General features: G+C 26.1%; 1 protein-coding gene across 4 annotated transcripts in view; it reads right to left on the reverse strand.

Annotated features, from left to right (window-relative positions):
• The window catches only part of PlexA (plexin A), a 167,499-nt gene that overhangs the window by 68,677 nt on the left and 71,930 nt on the right, over positions 1 to 26,892 (reverse strand). For all 4 annotated transcript variants that reach the window (XM_067272897.1, XM_067272896.1, XM_067272894.1 and 1 more), the window contains exon 6: positions 12,229 to 12,358. In XM_067272897.1, coding sequence (XP_067128998.1) covers positions 12,229 to 12,358 — 130 coding nt within the window. The remainder of the gene's footprint in view (positions 1 to 12,228; positions 12,359 to 26,892) is intronic.

The following is a 26,892-nucleotide window of genomic DNA, read 5'->3' on the forward strand; positions in this document are numbered from 1 at the left end:
ACTACAGAATTATGATTTTATTTAAATTTCTATATTAAAAAGAATATAGTAAGTAAGAATCTTTCTTTTTTTCTTTTTTAATTTCCAATTAAAAATAAATTGTTTTATAGCAAAATATACATATTTTCCATCTTATAAAATGTTTATTTTCTCAATATTATTTTAACTGATGAAAATAATGCAAGTATAACAAATTTATAAAGAATTTTTTTTAAATCAAATTTAATAATAATTCAATTTTCTATAAATTTTTTGAATAGACCTGAATCAAGTTATTAGTTTTTCATAAATGATCTAGCTTTTATTAAAATAAAAAAAAGCATATATAGCAAATACCAAAAATGTATATTTTAAAAATTCATACAAAGTGAAAATGTATTGGTTCTTTCAATTTTTATAATTGAATATTTGTGTAATATTAATTTATTTTAGAAACATTAGATCTATAATTTATACAATGCCATAAAGTAAAAATGTAATTGCAAATATTGATTTACTTCTGGTGAAAGAAAACATACTTTGTAGCACTAAACTAAACTATTAATATATAAGTTATTAAATCCTGCTCTTGAAAAAGGTCAATCAACTACTTTAAGTGGTAAATTAATACTTTCTATAAAAAGAACAGCATTCATTCTTTTTTAAAAAAATATTAAATATATTTTTTGTTAAGCAAGATATCAGTATATTCATTTTATATACATGAAACATTTACAAAAATATAGTACTTCTTTTATCCATTTTTTATATTTCATTATTTACTAATTTTAAAAAGTAATACATATAATACTTTTTTAATATTTATTGTAAACACTTAACAAATGTAATTAAATATTTATTTTTAGACATTTCACTGATTGAAAATTATTTTAAAACAAACTATAAATATTTATGTAAACATATTTATAATTATAAATATTAATAAATCATAAAATATTATATGGTTTATATTATACATTTAACAATGAAGAAAATAATGTATATCCCATCAAATCTAAATGTTTCAAAAGAATATTAAAAATATATTTCAAGTTAATAAATTAATAATAACAAAATTATTTTCATATTTCTAAAATACCTTATTATATTACATTGTAAAAAGTAAATTTAAATTATTCTTACATATGAAGGTGTAAAAGATGGTAAGTGCCATTTCCATTATTATGTCATAATGCATACTAACAACTAAACAGTAATGTATTTCATTATATTCAAATATTATATGTACTTTTTAACTATAACTTGTACTTTGTTCTGATTAAAGAAAAATTTCAAATGTTTAACTGTTCCATTTTCTCTAAATTTTAATAATGGTGCTTACTATCTTTTACACTCAAATCCCTCATATAATTATGTTCAATTAAACTAATCTGCAAATTGTTTACTTCTCAAATAGTTAAAAAAATAACTAAAACGTATTTAATAGGCTAATTAAAAAAGTTCAAATCCTTTAAAAATTTATATATTTAAATCAATTGTTACAATCTTAATTGCTGAATTAAAATCAAAATGAATGTAAAAAATAACCTAAAGACATGTTTTTGCACAAAATTTGCTACTTCTACTGATTTTAAACATTTTTTAATATTAATGTAAATTAATGATAATTAAATTAAAATATATTATTTTCTTTCTGATTTATCAGAATAAAAGTTAAAAGATTTTAATTATTAAATTTGTTTGGAAATTATTAATTTCATCTTTAAAAATTCAAAACTATAGTAAGTTATATTAAATTAATTCAATATTATTTGCAATCATTTTGTTTTTGTAGAATTATAAAAGTATAATATCTGAAGGATAACAGGAACTATATTCCAAAAATTCTTAGAAGCTAAAGCTAGCATTTGAATTTAATATAGAATATTTTCTCACAAACATTAAAAGAGAAAGACTCTATCAAAATCTTAGATATTATTTTTAAATTAAAAATTAAATTTTATTTCAAAATATACTTTTACATAAATCCAAATTTTTGTGGAATAAACTGATTAATTGCTTCAGTGGATTCTGAAACAAACAAGAGTCTTGTTAGACTAAATGGTATCATGACAGGTTAATTATGTGAAATAGAATGAAATCATTATTGATTATTAATTAATTAAAACTAAAATTTTTACACTAATTTAAATATTTTTTGGATATATTTGGATTCATATAAAAATTGTGTTGAATTTTTAATGTAAAAAAATATATCTAAAATTTTCATTGATGCTCTTTTAATAATATTTATGATAAAATTTCTTACATTAATTTCAAATACTTCAATTTCTTAACAATTTTTAAAATGCAATTCTTGTTTTCCTTCACATATTAGGTTTTGTTCTTCCTATGTTTACAAAAAATCATCATGATCTTAAACAATTTTTTGAAAATGAAAATATTAATTTGTCGTTTTTTTTTTAACTTATGAATATGAAATTAAATGGATTCTGAAAAAATTTAGTAATTTAAATCATTCAACTCTCTTCTATTTAAAATTGTTTTCTCATGAATTTAACAATTTATTTATTTGGAAATCAGTGTTTATATAATCATTCATTAAAATTAAATTATTGCTTTCAGATGCCATTATACTTAATTATCAAACCATAAAAATTGTTTGCTTTTGCATAATTATATATTAACTAACTATTCAGACACTTGTATTTAGTGCATAAAAACAGTAAAATATACTGTTTTTTTCTTTTGAGATTATTTATAGTTATTTCAGTTAATTTTTAATTTTTTAAATTATCATTTTGGCAACAAAAATTCATCATCTAAAATTTATTAATAAAAATTTCTAAACAAAGCAATTATAAAAAATAAAAGAATAAAGATAATTCAATGCATTTGGGGTTTTTGGTTATTTAGAACAAACAAGTACATGTGTAACTGCTTTAAGTTCAAGTATGTTCTACATATTTGAACTTAAAGCAGTTACAGATACTCAACTCAGTTTTTCAGAAATGATTATAACAAAACTCCAAATTTGGAGTTTTGCTATAAAGAACCCTGAAATTTTAAATAAATATTTAAGCTGAATGTATTATAATGCATTGCTGAGAAAACTACACTATTATTTCAATAAAAATCACAACAAACATCAAAATTTACTGTTTTAAACAAGTATATATTGATATATTGGCTTATAACCTATCTGATTAAAATGTACATAATATTTCCATTAAATAGAGTTTTAAATAAGTTTAAAATAAAATTAAACTCAAAAAAATTTAATGTAGATACAAATCCCAGCTGCAGTCTTAAAATGTTTATGAAAGTATCTTCTTGACCTTTTCATTTTTTCATATTACTTGTGTAAACTTCTTTGTTGTGAATAGAGAATTTAAATTTTTTAAATTAAAATATTTTAAAAAGCTTTTCTAAGAATAACTAAAGCATCGGAAAGATTATTTTTCTATTTATTTTTATATAAATTAGCAACGTTAACTTATTTTTGAAATACATTATTATTAAATTCATTTTTGAATTATTTAATAAAGGAAAATATAATACAATTTTGCAGAAATAAATTAAGTATAAAGTTTTAAAACTGAATAAATTATAATGAATTAAATATTAAATTAATATAATAAATATACTAATACAATGGAAACAATATATATTTTACTTTTAAAAAATATTTCTATTGATGTTACAAATTAAAGTACTTAAATAAAATATTTGCATAAATATTTTAAATTAAAAAACAAATATTTTTGCTTGAAACAACTCAAGTATCCTTAGGCTTTCACTGAATAAATGCTTGAGTTGTTGCAAATAAAATATTTGCTTCTTAATTTAATTTATTTATTAAGAAATAAAATTTAAAGTTTTTAATTTAGTTAAAAAATTTTTTGTATAAAAATAAGTTGTAATTGCCTGTTTAAAATCTTGAATGTTGCATTTAATCTAATTTTAAGTGTTTATGTCTTTAGGTTTTAAATTTATTCATTTCTTTGATCTTATATGGCATCTTAATGTATTTTTAAGCTTCCTCAAGATTGATTTGATAGGTCTAAAAATGTTTAAGAATTAAAACTTCCAAATTCCTTTTATTAAAGACTGTTTTCTTAAGACTTTAAAAATTTAATTTTAATTACCTTGATGTCCTTGATAAAAAAAAAGAAAAAGATTTTCAACTAATAGCTCTTAGGGTTTATTAAAGTTGTCTTATTTTATCCTTTAATATAAACAGATTGGAGTCATTTTATTTTACACAATTATGCAATAAGATTAAATTCTCAAATGTTATATATATATATATATATATATGTATATGTGTGTGTGTGTATGTAGTTACTCATGTAGTAAATTAGTAGGATTTATCTGTAATAAGAAAAAAAAACCTTTTTAAATCATGATATTATAATATAAATTCAAAATGTCCAATAGAGTGGCTAGTTATCCAAAAATATTTCAAAATTATTTTAAGAATTATTAAAATTTATTTGAAACAGCTACATATTATTATTTGTGATTTGATTTATAATTATGATTCATTCAATGGAATTGAATAAAGCATATCTAGTAGTTCCAAATCAGCTTTAATCATTCTCAAAATCATACTGAAAACATATCTCAGACTTTTGAGTTATCTTGTGAATATTTATATATTTTTTTATCTTATTATCATTATTATTAAATAAACAAAGTATTTTGGTGATTTTTAATGCTGAATATTAACACTGTAATTTAGAATATCTATTTTATTTCTTTGAAGTTTATAAATACTGTAATTTCATTTGGATTTATGTGTAATTTCATAAATGGGATATACAGCAAGCATACATCTCATAAAAAATAGCTAGATTGTAAATAAAGTCTTCACATAACCTTCTCCAGTGTATGTTCTGGCTCCCTATGGACTGAACATACAGAGAGCTTAAATGGTAATTGTAAAAGATTTGGAGAGAGTTAAATATTTCAAAAAAATTTGATCAATATTAGATTATTAAGAATATTACAGATTTTTCTCTGAAATTCATCATATTGAATAATTAATACAGAAGTTTTAAAATCTAAAATTTAAAAATGACAATTGATATTGACACATGTTATATTTTGCCAGGATGGACTGGCCACTTGGAGTTTTCCAGGTTTTCTCAAAATCTTTAATGCCTAAATAGGGTCCAGTTACTCTTAAAAGACCTTCCAGAAGGCATCCTCCCTAGGCAGATTACTCAAGTGTTCTGTTACCATAACTAACAAAACAAACAAACAAACCATGGGACTTATGTCAAGGGCTTTCAAAGGTACGAGCTCCTTAGAGTTTATATCCGGATATGAAGATCTTGAAGACAGTTACATATCATACAGTCAACATAATGATCAACTTTATCATAATGAAACAAGCTCACCATGATACAACTTTGGTGAGATGTTTGAGAATATTGAGATGTTTGGTGATATGTTTGAGAATATTCTCAATACAGTACTGAGCAGAAACTTTAGCATTATTTGGCACTTGCAAAAGTGGATGCATACCTTGTTATCTCAACTACCACTTTAAACTTAATAGGACAGTTTTCCTTGCAGCAAATTAACCACACTTCCAGTACTTGAGCACTTCATTGGGTGTAGAAAATCCACATTTCTCCATTATAGTAGTTCATGTAAAAGTGTGCCTCATCCAATGTAACTGCATATTCAGACCAACTGCCAGCAAGGCAATTTTCATAAAGCTTACTAGTATTCATCTTCTTACATGTAACAGTGATTTTCTGATAGCCTTTGATATTAGTTTCCAATTTTTATATTTTAATTTCCAATTGCAAATCCTATATTCTCTCAAAACTTTCCTGAGATTTTCTATATAATGGATAATGACATTTTGGCTTAATGGAATCAAACCAGATACTAATTTTTAAACTTTCTGATGTTAGAACTATTTTGGGGTGTTTTTAAGTTTAGTGTGAAGAAGTTTATTTTTACCAGTTATTTTAGCCTGCCTCTTTTTCCAACATTTCTAATTGAAGAGTTTACGTTCAAGTTTTAAAAAAAATTGTATTTTATTCTGGTGCTGTTCCTTATTTATGCGTAGTACTTTCTGAAGTAGCAGACAAATGAAACAAATAATTTGCCTGTTGTTTATCACTGTATACAATATTATTCCATGCAAATCAAGTTAAATTGAAGCAACACCTCTGAGCTATATCCAAATAACCAATAGCACTGTTCCATACATGAAACAGAGCATAATACAAGAAATAACAGTTGTGACTGAATCCATAGTGAGAAAAGATTTAAAAGTGTTTGTCAGAAATGGAAATAAATGTACTAAAAAAATTAAAACAATAAAATTAAATTTAAAAAAATGAAAAAGAAAAAAACTATAATTACTCCTGTAAGGTAGAATGTACTTGGAACAACCCTTGTCAGCAAGGGCGTCGCCAGCCAATGAGCCAGGGAGGGGGCAAGATGATATAAATTGATAGAGGATATAAATTGTATGTAGGTAAAATAAAAACGATTCATAAATTTTAAGAAGCTTAAGAAGATTATTTTAATTAAAACGTAATCTTCTTGGGTTTTTGGTGAATTTTTCTACTACTTTATTATTAAAATCCTTTATGTTCTCATTGATGATCTTTCTATGGACGCTCATCATTGCAAGACCATTGAGGCGACTTTCCACCATGGTACTTCTTAGCCAGGTTTTCATCCGTCTCAGGCTGCTAAAGGATCGCTCTACAGTGCACGTTGTGCACGGTAGAGTAATCAAAATTTTTAGCGCTTTACTCGTTTCGGGAAAGAAAGTTTTCGTTTCTTTTAGAACATCCACAACGGCCAGCTCAGTTACATTGGGTTTATCCTGCCACAATTGTTGCCACAGTTCAATTTCGTATTTTATGTTTGGTAAATCGTAAAATTGAGAGAAAGTTTGGCAAGCTTTTGTGAGACTTTCCATGGACATGGTTTGCATTTGCGCCGGGTGTAATTTAGATAATGCGAATGATGGAGTATTTTCTTTTGCAAATCGTCCTTTAAGAGAATTAATAATGGAGTCCAGGTATGGTATTATTAAAGACTTTTTCCAGTATTCTGAAGGACTTCTTGCTGGATGGTTGCTTCGATAACTTTGTCTTCCAAAAATGCACGGCACTGATGTCATGTCCTCCTCCAGTCCGAGTGTTTTTGCAATGACAAAAGCATCCCTTAAAATTTCATCTGTGACTTTGTCGGCATCATCGCGGTGTCTTTTAAGCAATTGCATAATGTTCTTAATGTGCTGCGAGGCCTTGATCGCGTCCAAAGTTACAGACTGGAGTACGTTTACCACGGGTTCCATCAAAACCGAGTATTTGGCTATCAACAAAAGGCACAGAATAAACGAAACTCTTGAAGCGGCGGCACGGAGATGGAATGCATGATTTCGAGTCGCACTGTTTCCATCACGCGATAAAGTTTCTAAGGCTTCCATTATAACATGAAAAATATCCTTAAAAACTCTGATGGTTTTATGTTTCTCGCTCCACCTTGTTTCGCAGAGCGTGGAAATATTAGGTATTAACTTCCTCCTCAAAATTGATTCCCGAAAAAATGAAATAATGTCTTTCATGGTTCCTATGGTGTTCCGAATTTCAGGCAGAGCATTGAGATCATTGATTACTAGATTACTAAATAAACATTGATTATTAGATTACTAAATAAACATATATGTTAACTTTGTAAGCCTTAGTTAATTATTTATTAACATTTGAATTTATATGTTAAATTTTGGAGAAATTTTTATAAGTATCTGAAAAATTCTAACTATTTAAAAAAACATGAAATAATTAGTGATGATAAAAGTTATTTTTATTATAGAAAAGATATGTCACTTTATGATTTAAAAAATTATATTTATTACAAATGCATGGCATCGTTTTTACATTCAACATAAACACGCATAGGTGTGCGTTTTAGGTCGCATCGCGCGGGAATTATAAATCGGGCAATAAATGACTTAGCATTTAAATAATTTTTTTCGCATGTCTAGGGAGGGGCAACTGCCCCTCTGCCCCCCTCTGGCGACGCCCTTGCTTGTCAGCACAAAAATGTGAGATTGTTTGGATCTCTCAAATTGAGAAATTATATAGTGGCTTTTCAGCATAAATGTTTTGCTTGAAAAAGTGTAAAGTTTCACTTTCCACTTTCAAGATTGATAATGAAAAAACAGCAAAAAGACAAGGTGATAAATTTTTTTCACACAATTCCAAGATAAATATTTTTTTCTTGTGAAATTTTTTGTTGTTTTGTTTTATTTTAAAATATATATTTTTAAAAAAGAAAATATATATTTTAAAAAGATTATGGTGGCTTTTGCCTGGTTTGATTCCATCATTATTTATGCTGCCCTAAAAATCTTAATTTAAATTTACAATAAAAATACATGGAAATAACAGAAAACTAACGGCAAGTTTTATTTTGATTTTTTTATAGTAAGTGAGTTTTTCATTGTGATTCTACTATATTACAGTTATGAAAAAGTCATTACTGCTTCAAAATGAGTTAAATCTATTGTTAATCAATCAAAACAACATATATCCCATTTATATAAAATAAGTTAAATACAAACTATTAACGATGTTTAAAAAACTTTAATGAAGAGTAAAACATCACTCAATATGAAATTTATTATCTAAATCCTAACATCTGGCATCTCCTTTGTCCACATAAATGAAAAATATGCACTTACACCATTAAGAAATTTTTATTTTATTCAAATTAACCAAAAGTAAATATAACTCTCACACAACCTTTAAACAATAACAAAAAAAATTTAATGACAACATTTTTGATTATTTTTAAAGACCATCTTCAGGTTAAGATCTCTTTGTGCATGCTTGAAATAACACAAATACTATGTACAAAAACCACTCCCCTCAAAGCCCGGATGGCTTACACTTTATAGGATTCAGTCAACATACAATGGAAACAAGCAAAAGTCACTAAGAGGGCCAGAAATAAACATCATATCTGACATGTTGAAGTACTACAAATTTATAAATCAGTGGGTGAAAGGTATTCCATGAATCACAAGGATCTAAATACCCTATCTTCAGCATGAAGAGCAAGGTATGAGATGGTCATCCTGATTACATGGAGTCTAATTTTTATCTTTTGTATCTATGACATTAGGGTGCTTGTGCTTTTGTTCTTTTTTGTTATTTTTATTCCCTTTTTATCTGCCCTTATGGCTAACATTTTTGTTTATATATTAATCATACTTACATCATTTATTTATGTTATTTCATTATATATCTATTTCTTGAACTTATTAATTTTTATTTTAATTTTTATCTTTTTATCTTTTTTTTTATCATACTTTGCAAATATTTCAGTTTGGAAAGTTATTTTACTATCATTTTAGCTTCAGCATTTTCTTCAACCATTTCAAAAATTACAGTTATCCCTGTATAAATTTTCAAATAAATATCTCTTTATTACCAAAAATTATTAAAAAGGTGAAATTGTTCATTTTTATTGAAAACCCACCGTACATTGATTGATAGTCATAACAACAGTTTTTGATTTTAATTAAAGTGAAAAATTAAAATATAACTTGATAAAATACCTTTGTTTGATTTATTAATATTGTTATAATATTGGTTACAAGTAAAAATATACAGTATATCAAAATAATTTTTTATTTTCAATTAATTTTGAGTTTAGAAATTCAAAGAAGTCAAATGCAACTCACTTCCTCAATTAAGTAAGTACATTAAGAACTACTTTGTTTGAAACAAAAACATTATTATTAGTAGAGAAAAAGAAAAAAACTAAATGTGTATGTGTGGTTTTCCATTTAATGGCCAAATAAAGTTTCTGCAATTTCTCATCATCTTTTACTTGTTATTTGAAATTGATAGATATAATATGCACCAGTCTGTATATAGCATTGAATAATTCATTACATTAAAATTAAAGTCTTTCTCCTGTATGATTTGCAAATATATGAGAGGTCACATGACTTGATATCAGAGTATGATATTGAACAAAAGCATTAAATTTTGAATTTGAGTCCAAAAAGGTCTTTCACTGCATGGCATGAGTGTAAGAGGGTAAGAGCATTCAAGGCAAAGGATAACTCATTTTTCTGAGAAAGTTATTGAGAAAGTTACACTATCTGTTGTCACCAAAGTTCACAAAACTGGCTCATACACTCACCACTGTCAGTGCAGACAAGAAAAGATCCTGAGGTGTACCTGCAAGGAGAAAGAGAATCCTGAATCTGTTGCATTCCCAGGCCTCCAGAAGAAATGGCGACTTTGGAAGAAGAGAAGCACACACACCTATCTTTGTATAGTTTATATAAGCAGGAGGAGCTGCTGATGACAAAGAACACAAAAGTAATCAAGGAGGATGCAGAACAGCAAGTCACACAGAACAGAACAAGAGTGAGCCCCATGTCCTCAGAACATGGATTTTTATAGATTGGGTGTCTCAAGCACATTCTGGTTGGTCTTGAATAGTTTTCCTTGCAACTTAATTGAGCTTTTACCTGTTTCTAGATAAAGAAATTGAAAACCTTTTCAGACTGTGAGAAAGCCAGACGTAGACAATGAATTTAACACTGAATTTGATTCCGATCAAATATGACTATTGATCTTAGGATCCTCTGTCTTAAATCAGATGGTGTGTATATCTCTCTCTGACAGTAATTAATGCAATAAGTTTGAAACTGTTCAGAAATTCTACAAGATTATAAACAATTTGATAAGATATCTACATTTATTAAGGAGAAGTGTTAAAGTCTCAACACCTGCAAGATCTCACATATATGAGACAATAATTGTATGAATTTACTACATATTGTATACAATAGCAGTAGAAGGAAATGACAATTACTGCCATTTCCAGCCATATTTATTCATCTCCAGCATTCATTCAAAGAGTTAAACTGGAAATAACTAGTCCAAAATAAATTAGTGACGAATATCAAAGAAAAATCTATTACTCATCAAGAATGCAAATTTGCATCATTTTGCATAGTGGACAGACATTGACTATTTAATCTATTCTGGTTCCTAAAATATTAAAATGATACATTTTACTTATTATTTTCTGATTTTGACAATCAGTTATGTGAAAAAATTCTTTATCTTTTATATTATAAAGTGAGAACAGATATCACTAAAAAAATTAGCAATAGCAGTTTATACTCAATAGTTCTCTCTACAGATAATTAAAAAGTAAATGTTTAAAGCTATGGATGATCATAATTAAAGAACAAATGTTTAGAGCTATCTCTTCAAAATTCAGCTGCTAATTTATTTCAATTTTGGAGCTACAATCCTCTTAATGTGCATATCATGTGTTTTCTAACAAATTTTGGAAGTTGAGAAATGGTGTACAGTAATTTTATTTCAATTACAGATGTGATTATACAAGTGGAACTGGCAATTAAATCAAAAACATAGCTCTATGTGTCTTCCATCTCCACACTCTAAAAACTGCATTTGCTATACAATATGCTTGGCAACAAGTTGTAATTGATCTGTGTGATAATGCACACGTTATAAAATTCTCTTTCTTAAGACAACTAGGTTGGAAATATTTTTAGGTAACCCATAACCAAAAGTTGCAGGAGTTCAGATTTGATGATCGATGAGGCCATGATGTTGGATATGATCAGCTAATTATGCTCACATGTAAAAAATGTTATTGCAACAAGGCTTGCACATTTAAGTAGATATGTGGAAGTACATTACTTTGTATAAAAACAGGCCCATAGCTAGAGGGGAACTAGGATGAGCCATCTCTGGCTTCCATCTAACTATGGCTAAAAATCTTCAATAAAAAGCTGAAAACATTTGCTTTATCATTATTTTTTTCCAAAAATCAAAACTGCATACTGAGAATATGTATATAAACTTTGGTTGAGATTTGTCCAATAGTTCTTTCTATAGAATGCTGCACACCTCTTTAATTATAATCACCCTATACACTTTTGTCAGATGTTATTACTATTTATCTTATATTGTAAAATTCTTTTGATATATTAATATAATTTTTAATTAAATTAATCTTGATAAATTAATAGACAAAAAAAAATAAATTATGTTTTTAAAAATCTTTCATATTGTTTAATATTTTAAAAATCATTAACAGTCTTCATATATTATTGTAAAACACTACTATAATACTATAGTTTCCAGTGATGTTTTATCATAGTAAACATTAAATACTATTCCATTAAATCAAAAATTATGCTAAAGAAATAGAAAAGAAATATTTTATTAAAATTTTAAAACTTACAATTCTTGCAGTAGTCCGTTGAATTTGAGCAGGATGTACATTTGTAATAGTTGTACATTTTCCACTTTTATATGAAAGCCAATATAATGGATCTTGTGCAGCTTCTGCACAGTCACTTCTTAAACTACACCTACAAAAAATTTCAAGATTTATTGCTTTAGTTTTAATTTATGAAAATACATAAAGCTTGGCATTATGTTATGATTTACAAAGATCAAACTACTTTTTCCAAGTTTCAAATTATTATTATTTATTTTAAATTTTTTTCTTTTTAAATGTTAAACTACTTATATGGCCATCCTCAGCCGAATACAAAAGAATGATATAGAATAGATTTGAATTTAAAATTGGCTTTAGTTTTAATTTGCAGAGATATACAGACAAAAATTAAATTTTAAATTTTGCAAAGTAGCAAATCTGATATCAATTTTTATATTATTTCTATAATATTATATAATTAAAAAATAAATAAATTAGTAATAATTATTATTAGTGATAAAATTAAGTAAAAATAAAAATATAAATTGTTAACTGAAATAAATATTTTTGAAAATAAAAAGTATAATTAAATTATTGAAATTCTAATTTGGCATTTTTATAATTTATAGAAATAAGTTGTAAAACAAATATTTTAATATTTGAATATTAATCTAGAGTTTTGTTGTTTAATTAAGTATATGAAAATAACAGTAATGATAATTCGTCATTGATATAGACTTTTGCTTTAACAATGAAAATTTCTTTCCCATATTTTCATGATAACTCAAAATGGCATATATCCTGCAGACAATTGCAAGAATAAAACTAAAATCTCTGTATAACCTGTTCTACCACATACTACATACCTGCAGGGTGGTCATTGAAAGTAAGATAATAACAGTTATGCAGTTTAGAAGTTGCCATCTCAAACATTAAAATATTGCTTTTTCTGTTTCATTTCCATTAACAGATCATTGTAGATACCAAGCCCAAATATTCTATAACAATCATATTAATTTTCAGACTATAATTGGCTAACTATTAATAATTAATATAAAATAATTTTTTTCTAAAGATAGTATAAGAAAGTAGTCTAACTTTCTAATATTAACTAATAATCATAATAATTTTTGAATTAAATTTAGTTCAAAATAATAATTAATGAAATTGAAACTAAAAGATGACATTACTAGTAAACAACAACACACAACACCAGGGTTTAGTCAACAATGTACCCTATGAACCGATGACCAGTGTTCAAAGAAAAAACAAAATAAAAATCCACCATGAACGTTTTCAAACTCCTCTGTTCGAAAACGTTCATGGTGAATTTTCATTTTGTTCTTTCTTTGAACACCGGTCATCGGTTTGTAGGGTACGTTATAGATGGCATTCCTTTCATGTTTATTTTTTAAACACTTTAAATACCAAGAAATTTACCACTTTACTCACTGGTCACTCACTAATTCTATTGCAGATATTTATGAACTGTCCAATTATGTAAATTAAGTATAGAAATAACTAAATACACAAAATTGCTGTGTTGAACTTATCATACAGGAACACACATATGGCAAAAAGAATAGACTATTATTTAAGACACATTATTTTTGTACAAAGTGGTGAAAATACATTTCAGTATACTTACCCCTCCAGTTCTTATTTGTACAATTATAAATTCTGCACAATAAAATACATTAAACTTAATGTTTATTTATATTATATATGTACAAAACCCAGAGAAAAAATGAAGGTTACCTGAAACAATATTTACTTGTGACTCATGGATAGTCTGAAATGCATTTCCACCACTTTGTACAGAAATAATGTGTCTTAAATATTAAAGTCTATTCTCTTTGCCACACGTGTGTTCCTGTATGATAAGTTCGACACAGCAATTTTGTGTGTTTTCCCCAATGAACACAAAAAGAACAAGAAGCAATCAAGTATTAAATAAATACAACTTATCATTTTTATTTTGACTAATTTCCTTTATTCAGTAGTAGTAATAAAATAATTTCAAAAAAATTAAACAGAATATAATTTTATTGTTGATATTAAAATTATTTTTTCTATACGTTTCCATAATTCTTCTGTACAATTTAAAATTTTTAACTTATAAAAGCTGCACTTTTTCAATTTCAGTTTCAGATAAAATAAATTCTATTTCAGGAAAGGTAAAGTGATTTTTAGAAAATGTAAAATTATTTTCAAAATGATAATATTGGTTTCAGAAAAAGTAAATTTATATTCAGATACAGCTAAAGTAATATCAATTTCATACAATGATAATTTTTTAACTGGCAATTAGTTAGCTTCCGGATTGGATTGCAATTGAATTAATGCTATATTAAATTGTTATGAATAAATTGTGCAATTATCAGGTAGAAATTAGCATGTATCTATATATGCTAATTTCATGTTACATTATGTATAAGATGTTACGTTAATGTATAATATGTTATGTTATGTATAGATACATGCTACATTAACATGTATCTATACATAACGTAACATATCAAAAGTAAAGAAACAAATTAACATTGCAAAAATTTTATTATACAGCGAAACTCGTCTAAAATGGAACTTGAATAAAACGGAAATCTGCCAACACAGAAAAATAATCTTGAATTGTGCTGTACCAATTTATTTGTTTCATTTTATTTCCATTTGTATAATAAAATTTTTGCAACGTTAATTTGTTTTAATTTTAGTATGTTACAGTTAATTTTTAACTGATAATTACACAATTTATTCAGAATAATTTAATATAGCATTAATTCAATTGAAATCCAATCCAGAAGCTTACTAATGCCAATCAAAAAATTATCATTGTGTGAAATTGTGATGTTAACTTTATCTGAAAATAAATTTACTTTTTCTGAAACTAATCTTACCTCTTTGGAAAATTAAAAAATAAATAATAAATTAAATTAAATAATAAAATAATAAAAAATATAATAAATTAAATTAAATTTTTACATTTTCTGAATATCACTATACCTTTCCTGAAATAGAATTTGCTTTTTCTGAAAGTGAAATTGAAACCCATAATAATTGAGTACTCAACATTGTGTGATTGTAGCCAAATTTATGATGGTCCTATATTATTTCTTCAACTGTTTCAGTTCTCATATAAAAAATATTTCTGGTTAAACACTCAGCAAAAAATTTTTATACTTTCTGTAATATTTCAAACAATATTAATTTTTGAATTGAGATAATTTATTTTTGATAACTGCTTGACTACATCTCATAAAAATGTGAAAATAAAATTAAAATAATCAGTTATGACAAAAATACATGTAGTTCTTATATATTAAAAAAAATATCTTTATGAATAAAAAAAAAATGAAGCATTTTCAATTCAAACATAATCTTTTGTTTACAGAGTAATAAAACTTTTCATGGGTTGCTAACATTTGAAGTGGGGGTCATTGTCAGCTCTACTGCTAATCTCTCTTTCAAGAAATGAAGTTTTTCTACCTTAACCTTGAAAGACTATACATTCCTCTCATAAACAAAATTAATGCCAATTTGTAAAACTGAAATACTTTAGTGAATTAAACTTTAATATGTTTATTTTTTGGTACAATTGGTACACTGCTGACAAAACAATTGGTGGTGATAAATTTAAATGAGTTTTAAAAAATCTTTCCAATAGTTCTATGAGTGAGTGCAAAAGTGTGTAACTTTTTAAACAGATTACTTTGAACAATGTAAAAAGTTTTCATTTTGACATGTAATTTCTTTTATATTCATACAGTTCTGGAAAAATGCCAAACCTATGTATCTTGGTTTCTACTTTGAATTTAATATACTGTTATTTACATTTTACTTGTTACTTATTAAGATGAACTTTTTTTCTCATTTATGAAAAAAATAATAAATTAATATTTATTCATTTTTATTCATTAAAATTCATTTAAAATAATTCATTACACCCGAGAACTCTCGTTTAATTCCAATAAGTCCTGTAAGTAGAAAATGGACTAATGTCTTTGAGCCTTCTCTTTCTTCGGATCTTCCTCAGGTCCAATTTTTCTTATTAATATGAATCCATAACAAACTAATTTTTCAATATTCTACAAAAATAATGTGCATAGGGATAATTTTTGATTTGAAATTTTGTTAGATATTCCATGAAAAGAATATACATTTGGAACTTGTAATTAAGTTCATTTTGGATTCATATTTTTAAGAAAAACTGGACCTGAGAAAGATCCAAAGAAAAAGTAGGATTAAAAATGTTAGTCTGTTTTCTACATACAAGACTTATTGGAATTAAACAAGAGTTTGCAGATGTATAATGTACAGAAATGCCAATGTATAAATAGTTTGTGATATTTGAACTAAAATATAATAATTCTAAATAAATTTTAATGAATTAATTTTATATTTATTATATTTAATGAATAAATAGGATATTTAATTAATTAGGATATATAGAATAATTAATATAATATTAAATTAAATAAATTATAAAATAACTAAAAACTATTTTTACATCTTATTTATTAATTTCTATCACTATGTATCACTATAAAACTAAAAGTTTTATTATTTAGCTCTTTTAATGCCAAAATACTTTTCTATAGTTTATCATAATGCTTGAATGAAATTACTTTCAACTCTAAGATAAGTTTGTTTAAATTGCTATAAAACTGTTGTTAATCTTTTATTTTGATTATATTACACTAATAATAATCATTACAGTCTCAATTGAGGTTTACAAACTATAAAAGGAAGAGTAAAATCTATTAGAAATTAAAATATTTACAAAGTTTTAATACATTTATTATCTGCATTCATTACATTAAACAATTAGTAGAAACTGGAAAGTTAATTATTATAGATCAGCTTCAAAATTTAAAGATTAACTTAGAACAACAAGTATTAATATATATTAAAATTTAGTTGAAATTATTATCATTATTATGTTGTGAATGTCATGCTCAGCTGATACTAGTGCCAAGTGCTATACCTGACTAAAGTCAAAGCATGACTACACAAACAAGTGTAGCATTATACTGTGTTATTGATTAACATCTAGAATCTTCCTAACAATTTGACATGCAACAATGGCAGCTTTCTGTAGTGCCATGTATGTTTTATTAAGGTTTAATGTTTCTAGACTTGTGTAATGTATATGGTATAACACCAGAAGAAGAAAGGACAACAGGGTACAATAAATATGTATCCATCCTTCATATCAGTCTTATTTCTTAAGTGAGTGGAGTGTAGATACTTGTTGACTTTTTCAGAGTGAGCATTTTTTATGTTATGAGTGTTTGGAATAGAGATGTCTATTATATAAATGATCTTACTGCATTTGTCAATAAGAATAATGTCAGGTCTATTGTGATAAATTATTTTATCTGTCATTATGGCTCTGTCATAGTATATTTTGTGTGACATTTTCTAATACTACCTGAGAAGTATATTTGTAGTATGATACCTGGATGTTTAATAATTTGTGTTCCTATGCAGGCTCTTGGTGTATTATATTTGCTACTTGATTATGCCTATGTAAATAGTCTGTTTGTGCTAAGAGCTTGCAACTAGAGGTGATATATTTTATTGGCAGAATGTGGCATTTTCTGCAAGATTCATTTGTAAATGATGTAGCCTTCAAGATGTGTTTCCTGTAGTTTTTAGTGTTTATGACCTGATCTTGAATGGCAATCATAAACCCCTCAGTCTCTCCAAACAGACAGCCCCTAGTCAGCAATGTTCCCTCTAATTTTTTTTGTAGCTGAGCGGAACATGTACTTCTCTGAGCAAAAAAAATTTTGCTGAGCATATATATATATAAAATCTTATTTTCTCCTGTAAAAATTAAAATAATTAATTATAAAGTAGAGATTAAAATTCATTTTAAAACATACTTCCATACAAAATATTATCTTTTGTCAATGATTAAATGTATTTAATCGAAATATACATAGCAATAATCATGTTGCAGACAGAGTGAGAAATAAGTAAACAACAATTCAAATCAGTGTGCGTGCTCATAAATGCTTGTGCCTAGCAACAATTTGAGTAGTGCGCGGCTGCGCAGCTTAGAGGGAACATTGCTAGTCAGCCAGTAGTTTGATGCAAGTAGTTTTGTCAACATAGTCCTGAGTTAGGTCATAGGCATGCTTGCCATAAAGTGCCTTTTGGGCCCATGACTGCTTAATGGTGTCTGTGTTATTTGTGTGTTGAGCTATGTCCAGGTGCTCAGAGTGTAAGTTTAAAGGTGTGTGGTTACTGTCTGCCACTGTTTATATCTTTATGTAATCTTAATGTTTCTTGTTTTTTGTGGAAAAACTCTTGCAGGTCAGAATTTGTTTGTAGTGACAGTTAACCATATTACTAAGGTCACAACCACCTTCTTTACAAGAAATTATTAATATTAGTAGTAGTAGTAGTAGTAGTAGTATTATTATTATTATTATTTCAAAATCCCCCCAAAAAATCAAATATTTTAAACAAGTTTTGAAAATATGTAAAAATATAAACAAATGTTTAGAACAAAAAATATTACAAGATTTAAAATTCACACAGATTTAAAAGTTGATCAAGTTTTCTCTCTCTCAATACTTACATTTTTTTTTTATCCATAGAATTATGGTAACTGTTGTATTGTGATTCTTAATTAATGCACAATAAAAACTTCATAATTTCTAATCATTCTATTATTAGCTTGCCTTGCACTGGTGCAAGGCAAGAAGTTTAATACAATTCCAGTTGATAGAATTAATCCAATCACTAACCTCTATTGCTGAAAAAATATAATTTAATTGAAGCATCTAGTTCATTATTCACAGCTAAATAAAGCAAAACAGTTTGTGAATTGCCTCTTTTTTTTTTTTTTATAAATAAGAATGTGTCATCTGCAAATTTACTAAAAGAAAACATAACAATAGGCCATTGTAATTATATAAACAGATTCTATCATTTACTTATATTTTATATGTAAGATATATTGTAGTAGGCAGACCACATCATTTAAACTCCAACTGGGAATGCATTTTAGAGTCAGTAAAAATGGAGTCTAAAGCTGACTGAACTTCAATTATTTTTTAAAATTCACTTATTTATTAATTTATACGTTGTTGATATTATATTTATGTGTTAATAAATTCTCTATTCAAATATTGATTCTAAACTCAAATATTAAAAATAGGCCAAACTGAAGACAGCTTCCAGAAATCAGGAATGTCTGTACACCCTAGATATAGAAATAGTGATAAATCACTTCATACATTTTACTTTATAACTGAATTTAAAAAAAATAAAAATCCTACTTATAATCAGGAGAAATGCAAATGCTGAAAACTACAGGAATCAAAAGCTTCTTTGTTGAATAAAACATTTTTCAGGACTTCTCTGTCCTATCATCTGACCCAAAAAATTCAAAACCAAAATATAAAACATTTTATCCAATAAAAAGCTTTCACTCATAAATTTTAGCATTTGTGTTTCTTCTAATACATGGAATACACTGAAATTACATATAATTTATGATTTATACAATTTTCACAAATGCTAAAAATTAGAAATATATTAAAAATTAATTAACAAAATCTTGATTTCAACACATTAGTAAAATTCAAATTATTTAAAAACTGTTTTGCTATTTTACCCAAAACTCCAGAAGATACTATAGAGATTAATGTTTCCAAATCAATTATACTACTAAAACAGTTCTTAATTCTGCAATCCAAGAATTAAATGTTTAATTAAGTATTTTGAGATAAAGAATTAAACATTCATTTTATTAAATAGCTTAATTCTCTTTAGATCAGCGGTTCCCACCTTTTTTTGACCAGGGATCACTTTGATTTCGTTGTTGTTAGCATGGACCACAAGATTCAAGAAAAATGAACTGTGTCAATCTAAAAATAAACTTTAATCAAAACTTTTAACATAAGTAATCGTTAAACTCAAGAGTAACATGCTTTAACAGTACTATTATAATAGAAAACATAACATTTTTAGTAAAAATTAAATTCAGTTTGTATCAATGTGGGAATAATTTAAAATGAATAAAAGTTTTAAATCTTTCGCGGACCATATTTTAACTCTTGTGGACCACTGGTTGGGAACCACTGCTTTAGATCAACTTGGATTCTACACTGTTCTCTATTGTTAATACATATGAAATCCTATTCATTCTAATATTGAAAGCATATTAATGGATCCTATTAATACTTTGAATCTTAACAATTACTATGAAATAGGCCTAATACTTGTATTAGATTAAAATTATTATTCTTATTATGTAAAAAATCTTTGTCACAAAAGACATTTTATTATTGATTATAGAATGAAATAGGCCTAAACATTTTTTTTTTCTTTTAATGTTAAATTTGTTATTTTTATAATTAATGGTCTAAACTAGTGTTTCTCAAACTATGGGTCAAGACCCAATATTGGGTTGTGTTAAAATTTTAACGAGTTGCAAAATGATACTATCTTCCACAGAAATACTTCTAATACTTGTATTACTGAAATATTTTCTAAGAACTAGAAACAATAAATGCATCTGTTAACACTTGATTTGCTTCCTATAAAAATTCATTTTCTAACACGAATAAAGTATCTAATTTTAATCTCTTATCAACAAATGTTTATTATTAATGAACTGTTGACATTTATAATTTTTTTTGGATATTTTTACAACCAGTAATTTTTTTGTTTTTTATTCAACCTATCATTATTATAATTTACTCCGCTAAATTTTCAAAAACTTTGTTTTTGATACATTTTTTTACTATAATGATTAATTGACTTTGATTTTCATTAATTAAGTAATGAGCTGTATACTGATTAAGATATAAAAACTTTAACTGTTTTAATTTGTAATGATATCATCCATTTTCTTTAAACATTGAATGATTAATAGAAAATAAATTTTGAGATTCAACTTTTCTTTAAGTATCATAAAGTATCTAATTATATCCATTTAAATATTTTTTAGTGTATTATATTCAAGTATTAGAAGTTTGAACACATCTTAAAATATAAAACAGATTACTGGTATGAGCAATTTTCTATAAAATATCTTTATACATTCTACATTATGTCTATTATTCTAATATTGAAATTTAAAACTTTCCTATGGAAATATTTAAATAAAATGAAGACTTCTAAAATTAAAGCAGTGAATAATAAAATTTTTATTCAGATTCTAACTTAACTAAATTTTAAATTACAGTTTATAATTTGAAACTTAAAAAAGACAAAAAATTACTGAACGTGTATTCTACATAAATAAAAAGTGCCTTAGGATAAACACTCACTATTATGAAAATATGAATATTCAAAAATATCTGTCTAAACTTTTTTAAAATAATTGTTAATAACTGGAAGAATATTTCTTTAAAAAGCAAGCCTAAAAAAGCAATTAAATTCAAAATATTAATACTACCAAAATATTATGCCTCAAATTTTGATAGTATTAATATATATTTAGCATTAGTATTTTCTGATAAAATGGAAAAAATTTCTAAGAAATTAATGACATTCTCATAATTTGGAATGTTGATAAGAACCTCTTCAAATCTAGATTTTTTTTCTGAAAAATGTTTGTTCTACTCTAAAAGGAATACAAAATAGATCATTTTCTAGATATTAGAAAATATAAAGACACAATATATGTAAAATAATGTAAACAAAAAGTGTTTCTGTCTGATTTATATACAGTACTATCTATATCTTAAAATCTGCTAAATTATACAATAGCAGATATTTGAATGTTACTTTGAAAACAATTCAATTTGCCTAGAGGGAAAAGTTAAATAACACCTTTAGAAAATTACTGGTATGAAAGTGTATAATATGTGATCATTTATTTTAAATATTAGTTCAAAGAAAACTCTGAGAAGAATATTGATGAAAAAATAAATTATCAACAACAGAAAATGCAAAAATGAAAAGTTTGTTTGTCTTATCAATAACTTATACAACAAAAATTAGCATAGAATAAATAAATAAATAAAATAATTATATTTTATCAAGTAATTAAGAATGTTAAAGAACATTAAAAAATTTTAATAGTTCATACTTATATGGATAAGTGTAGCAAAAACAATATACCAAGAGAATGCTGAAATGAAGAAAGTTAGGTAATAGAAAATAAAATGGAAACTAAAAAACAATTACCGTATTTACGTGTGTATAAGACTAGGTTCTTATTCATTTTTCACTGCTTTAAAAACTTACATCATCCTATATGCGTGAGCAAAGGATTCTTTGTGTTTTTGCAATAATTTTTGTGAATCATGTATTCACATTTTTTACTGGATGCTTGCCTTCTGGTGTTTAAAAACAAAACAATTTTATCTGGGTCCTTTGAATCGTTCTTGTGTATTGTCAGATGAATAGCAATAGGAAAAGCAAAGTTTTTGAATTGAACTCCACATTGAAATTCCAAATCACATGGAACCCAATATAAGTTTTAATCCATTCCCATGTGAAAACATGATTATTTCAAAATCAGAATTCAGAGAAACTCATAAGTGTAATCGACAGAGAGTGGATTCGACTGTTAAGAATTGGCAAAAAAGGTTCCCAATTGTCCAGCTTTATATGAACAAATTATGTTATCAATTTTAAAGTTTAAAATGCCAGTAATTTTTAAGGACAATGTGTGCATTTACATGCATTTGATATTTTATTTTTGATTAAATGAAATAAAATTAGAATTGTATTAATAAATCTAAGTTTTTTTATTTTGATCTTGAAAGTCACACCTCGTCCTATATGCGAGATTGTCTTATATGTGAGTAAATACGATAAGACAGAATAATACAGATATGTAAAAATTAAAAGATTACTTAAATGTAACTAATTGGCCAAATGATGCAAAAATCTCCATTTTTAGGAGAAACAAAATTCATTAAACAACAGAGAGTGGGAAAAAAGATATTAAACATCACTAAATAGGGATTTATAAAGAACTTTTCAAATAGAATAATGAAACATAGATATATCTAATATAAAAAAATTTGAAAGAAAACATGTAACAGAAAATTGTCTGAAAAACTTTTCAGAAAGAATAGTTGTTTGAGAAGATAAAGAATTACTGAAAAAACTGTATGAAGATCATAAGAGTCCCAAGAAATTGAATTTTTTAGAAACATTTAAAAATGAAAATTCTTAAAGTAAGAGATAAAAATTTTCCTCTCTGTATTATGGAAAATTCAAAAACAAAAAAAAAATGCTACAGTAAGGAATAATATTCATAATGGTTGTGGATCATGTCTTCAAAACCTGCAATGGATAATAATGATTTTTAAACTTTATTTTTAATCTTGGATTTATTTATATAATCTTTATATATATAATGTTATGTTTTAAGGTAATATTGTAATCTAGTTATGTTTTACTTTATTTTTTAATATTGTTGATGGATTTAAATCAGCTAAAGTATTTAACTGCTAAAACTACATCATTAATTGCAGTTAGGAATGAATGTTTATATAAAATTTGATAAATTTTAAAAAGTGAAGTTCAATTTATCATAAAGAAAATTAAGTCTAATAAATAGAATAGCAGTATGTGAATAATATATCCCAAAAATATAAGTTCTGAAAGGCTTTCAAAATTTTACAGAAACTCAAGAGATATGAAAAAAATGCAATGTACTGTACACTAATTCTTTCTATAAACGTATTAGATTGTTTGGAAAGTAATTTCCTTTTTTTATGAGAAAAATACAATTTTTTTATAATATATAAATATTTTATTGAATTATATATTGACCATTTTGGTCAAATACCTGTTGCCATCTTTCTGGTAGTAGCATGATTCCACATTCATAAAAGTTTTAATCTTTGCTTACAAAAAACTGATCCAAGTGATTTTTGACATCCTCATTTGAAGTAAATGTTTTACTGTTTAAAAAATTTTGTAAAGACCAGAACAAGTAATAATCCGAGGGTTCCAGATCTGGCAAATATGGTGGGTGTGGTAGTACATCCCATCCATCTGTAACAATTTCTGACGAGTTACCAAACTTGTGTGAAATTTGGCATTATCATTGTGAGGATAGACGGGGCTTAAGTTTTGGCTAAATTTAATATATTTAAATTTAATTTAAAAATTTATCTTCTTTAAATATTTATTGGAATATTTTCTTGCCAAAACGTGTTTTAACCAAGAAGGAAGTGTGGACAGAAACCGTCAGATAAGGCATTGATGTCATTTGTCCCCCCTTTGCATAGCAACTGTTAAAATTATGTTTGAAAGTTCCTAATTTTTATACAGATTGTTGATAAATAAAATTCTAATCAAAATGTTATATTTATTTGGATGTATGAGGACCATAAATATATTAAATTTGTAAATTAAGAAAGGAGAGGATTTCATCCCCCTTTCTTTGTAAAAGGAAATGGAGTTCTGTTTTTAAGATCCTTATCAATGACAAAACTGTTTGACGTCAAGTGTTTTACCCCTTTGTTTATTCCCCAAATGATGTAAGATTGTGATGTTTTGATTGGGTAAAGCACAAGAATAATAGCGAAACTCACACCGAAATCGGGGAATTCACCTAAAGTTTTTGATGCTAAAGCAAGTAAGGGTTCTCCAAATAAATTATAGGGATTCCACCTAACACTTTTGTCTTAGGAGTTAGCAGGAAGAAGTTTCCAATAAATAGTTAGGAGCTCATCGATAGTTCCGCATGAAATTAATTATGAATTGAGTCCCAATCTATGTAAGTGCCTAATTGTTAAGTGGAAGAATCAAGACTTATATTTTGTGTGCCATAGAAAACATCTAGATTCATCAATAATGAGGTATTATGATCATAGATAGATTATTTTGTAAACTCTCTCTCTCGTGTGATAGGAATAGACATAAGTTTAATATAGATAAGTTAAATAGATAGATTAAGATCCAATTGTAATTATGTTATATTTATCCTTGTATTCCATTTTTATTTCATTTACATTAAATTATATTTGTTATTGTTATAAATCGATTCATCTCTGACTCAAATTCATCAGCACCTTCTAAACTTACCCATCATCCCTCCCACTCGTTATTCCGCGAGATAGATTTAAATACGCGTGGTTATCTGCATTTGAAGATTGATAACCTGGTATCAAGAAAAAACGTCTTTCGGGGGTTTTTGCGAACTCCTGATAAATAAACATAATAACTCTAGGAAGCCATTCTGTACAATTTAGCGTAACTGTTTAGAGCAGGGTCCTGTAAGTGGTGTAGCGAATAATTTCCTATTTTCTATACCCTGGTTAAACTCACATCATGGTAAAACACTACATTTTTTTGTTGATCTTTCTGGCCTTTTCTGTTTGATGATATTACTCAATTTGTTTACTCGATGGCAGTACACTTTCAAATCAATTGTTAAATTGTCTGGTGAAAGCTAAAAAAAAAAAATTTCCTTAAAATCCCACCAAAAAGAGCCTCTTTCTTTAAGAACATGTGGAACCCATATATTGAGCTTTGAAACGAAACCAATTCATTTCAAGTAATCATAAACGGTTCAATTCAACAAATTTACTCTCTTAGTGATTTCATGTGTTATTATTCGGCAGTTTGCTTCAACCAGTACCTTTATTTTGTTTTCATTGGCTTCAACTGGCCATCCAGAATGTAGTGCATCCTCAATATTGAAATTGCCAGAACAAAATTTTGTGAACCAGTTTTGACATTGTCTTTCTCTCAGCACATCTTCTCCATACATGTACCACAATTTTTTTCTTGCTTGAACAGCATTTTGATTTTTTGGTAATGAAAAAACAAACTATGCTGAAAATAATGCTTTCAATTTTCCATATTTGATGGGACACCAAAAAAAAATTGTACAGAATCAAACAAAATTTTTTCAAATAAGCCTTAAAATGTCAGCTGTCAAAATATATAATGAAAATGTGGTTTAAAATGAAATTGGCTGGTAAAAATACAACTAATTCCTCTAGTAATAAAAAATAAAATTACTTTCCGAACAACCCAATAAATCAATGGCACTTTTTCATTAATTGGTATGACTTCAGTTTCAACAAATAATTTTATTTTATTGATGATCTAATATGATACAAAGTTTAATTTCAGCTTTTAGTCTTCAATAGATTTTAAATGATTTTTCAGGATACATCACAGAAGACTCTTTACAAATAAAATATGGCAAATATTTGAGCATATACTGTAAACTGATACTTTTTTAATTATAACTTCAGCAATATATTAAAAACTATTAATATTAAAATTAAACAAACAACAATATTTTTTATATTATATTTTGTTTAATTTTGGAGCATTAAAAAAAATTTTGTTGTCAGATTGTGGATGTATCAAATTTAAAGATATTTATCTGAGACATTTGTAATTCAAAACATTTGTGTTTTATGATGTCCTTCATGAATCATAATAAGTTTTGTTTTTGATGTACACTACATTTATAAATAAAGCTCAACTAATCCAAGCAGTCTTCAGCAAAAACTGCTTAACACAATTGCATGAAAATTTCAGTTTGTCTCAATGAGGCCATGGGAAAGAAATTCCCAGCAAAATAAGAAAAAAAAATTGGTTCCAAAAATTACCACCAGAGGATAATTTACAATTTTATTTCAGCATTACAATGCAGTATAGTAGGCAATGTGTTAGTTACCTCAAAACATGTTCAATATGTTGACTGCCATTACCTGCTACCATCTGAAATCTCAGAAT

This window comes from Centruroides vittatus, unplaced genomic scaffold (assembly GCF_030686945.1).
Source record: "Centruroides vittatus isolate TY-2023 unplaced genomic scaffold, ASM3068694v2 contig_459, whole genome shotgun sequence".
In the NCBI taxonomy this organism is placed as follows: domain Eukaryota; kingdom Metazoa; phylum Arthropoda; class Arachnida; order Scorpiones; family Buthidae; genus Centruroides; species Centruroides vittatus.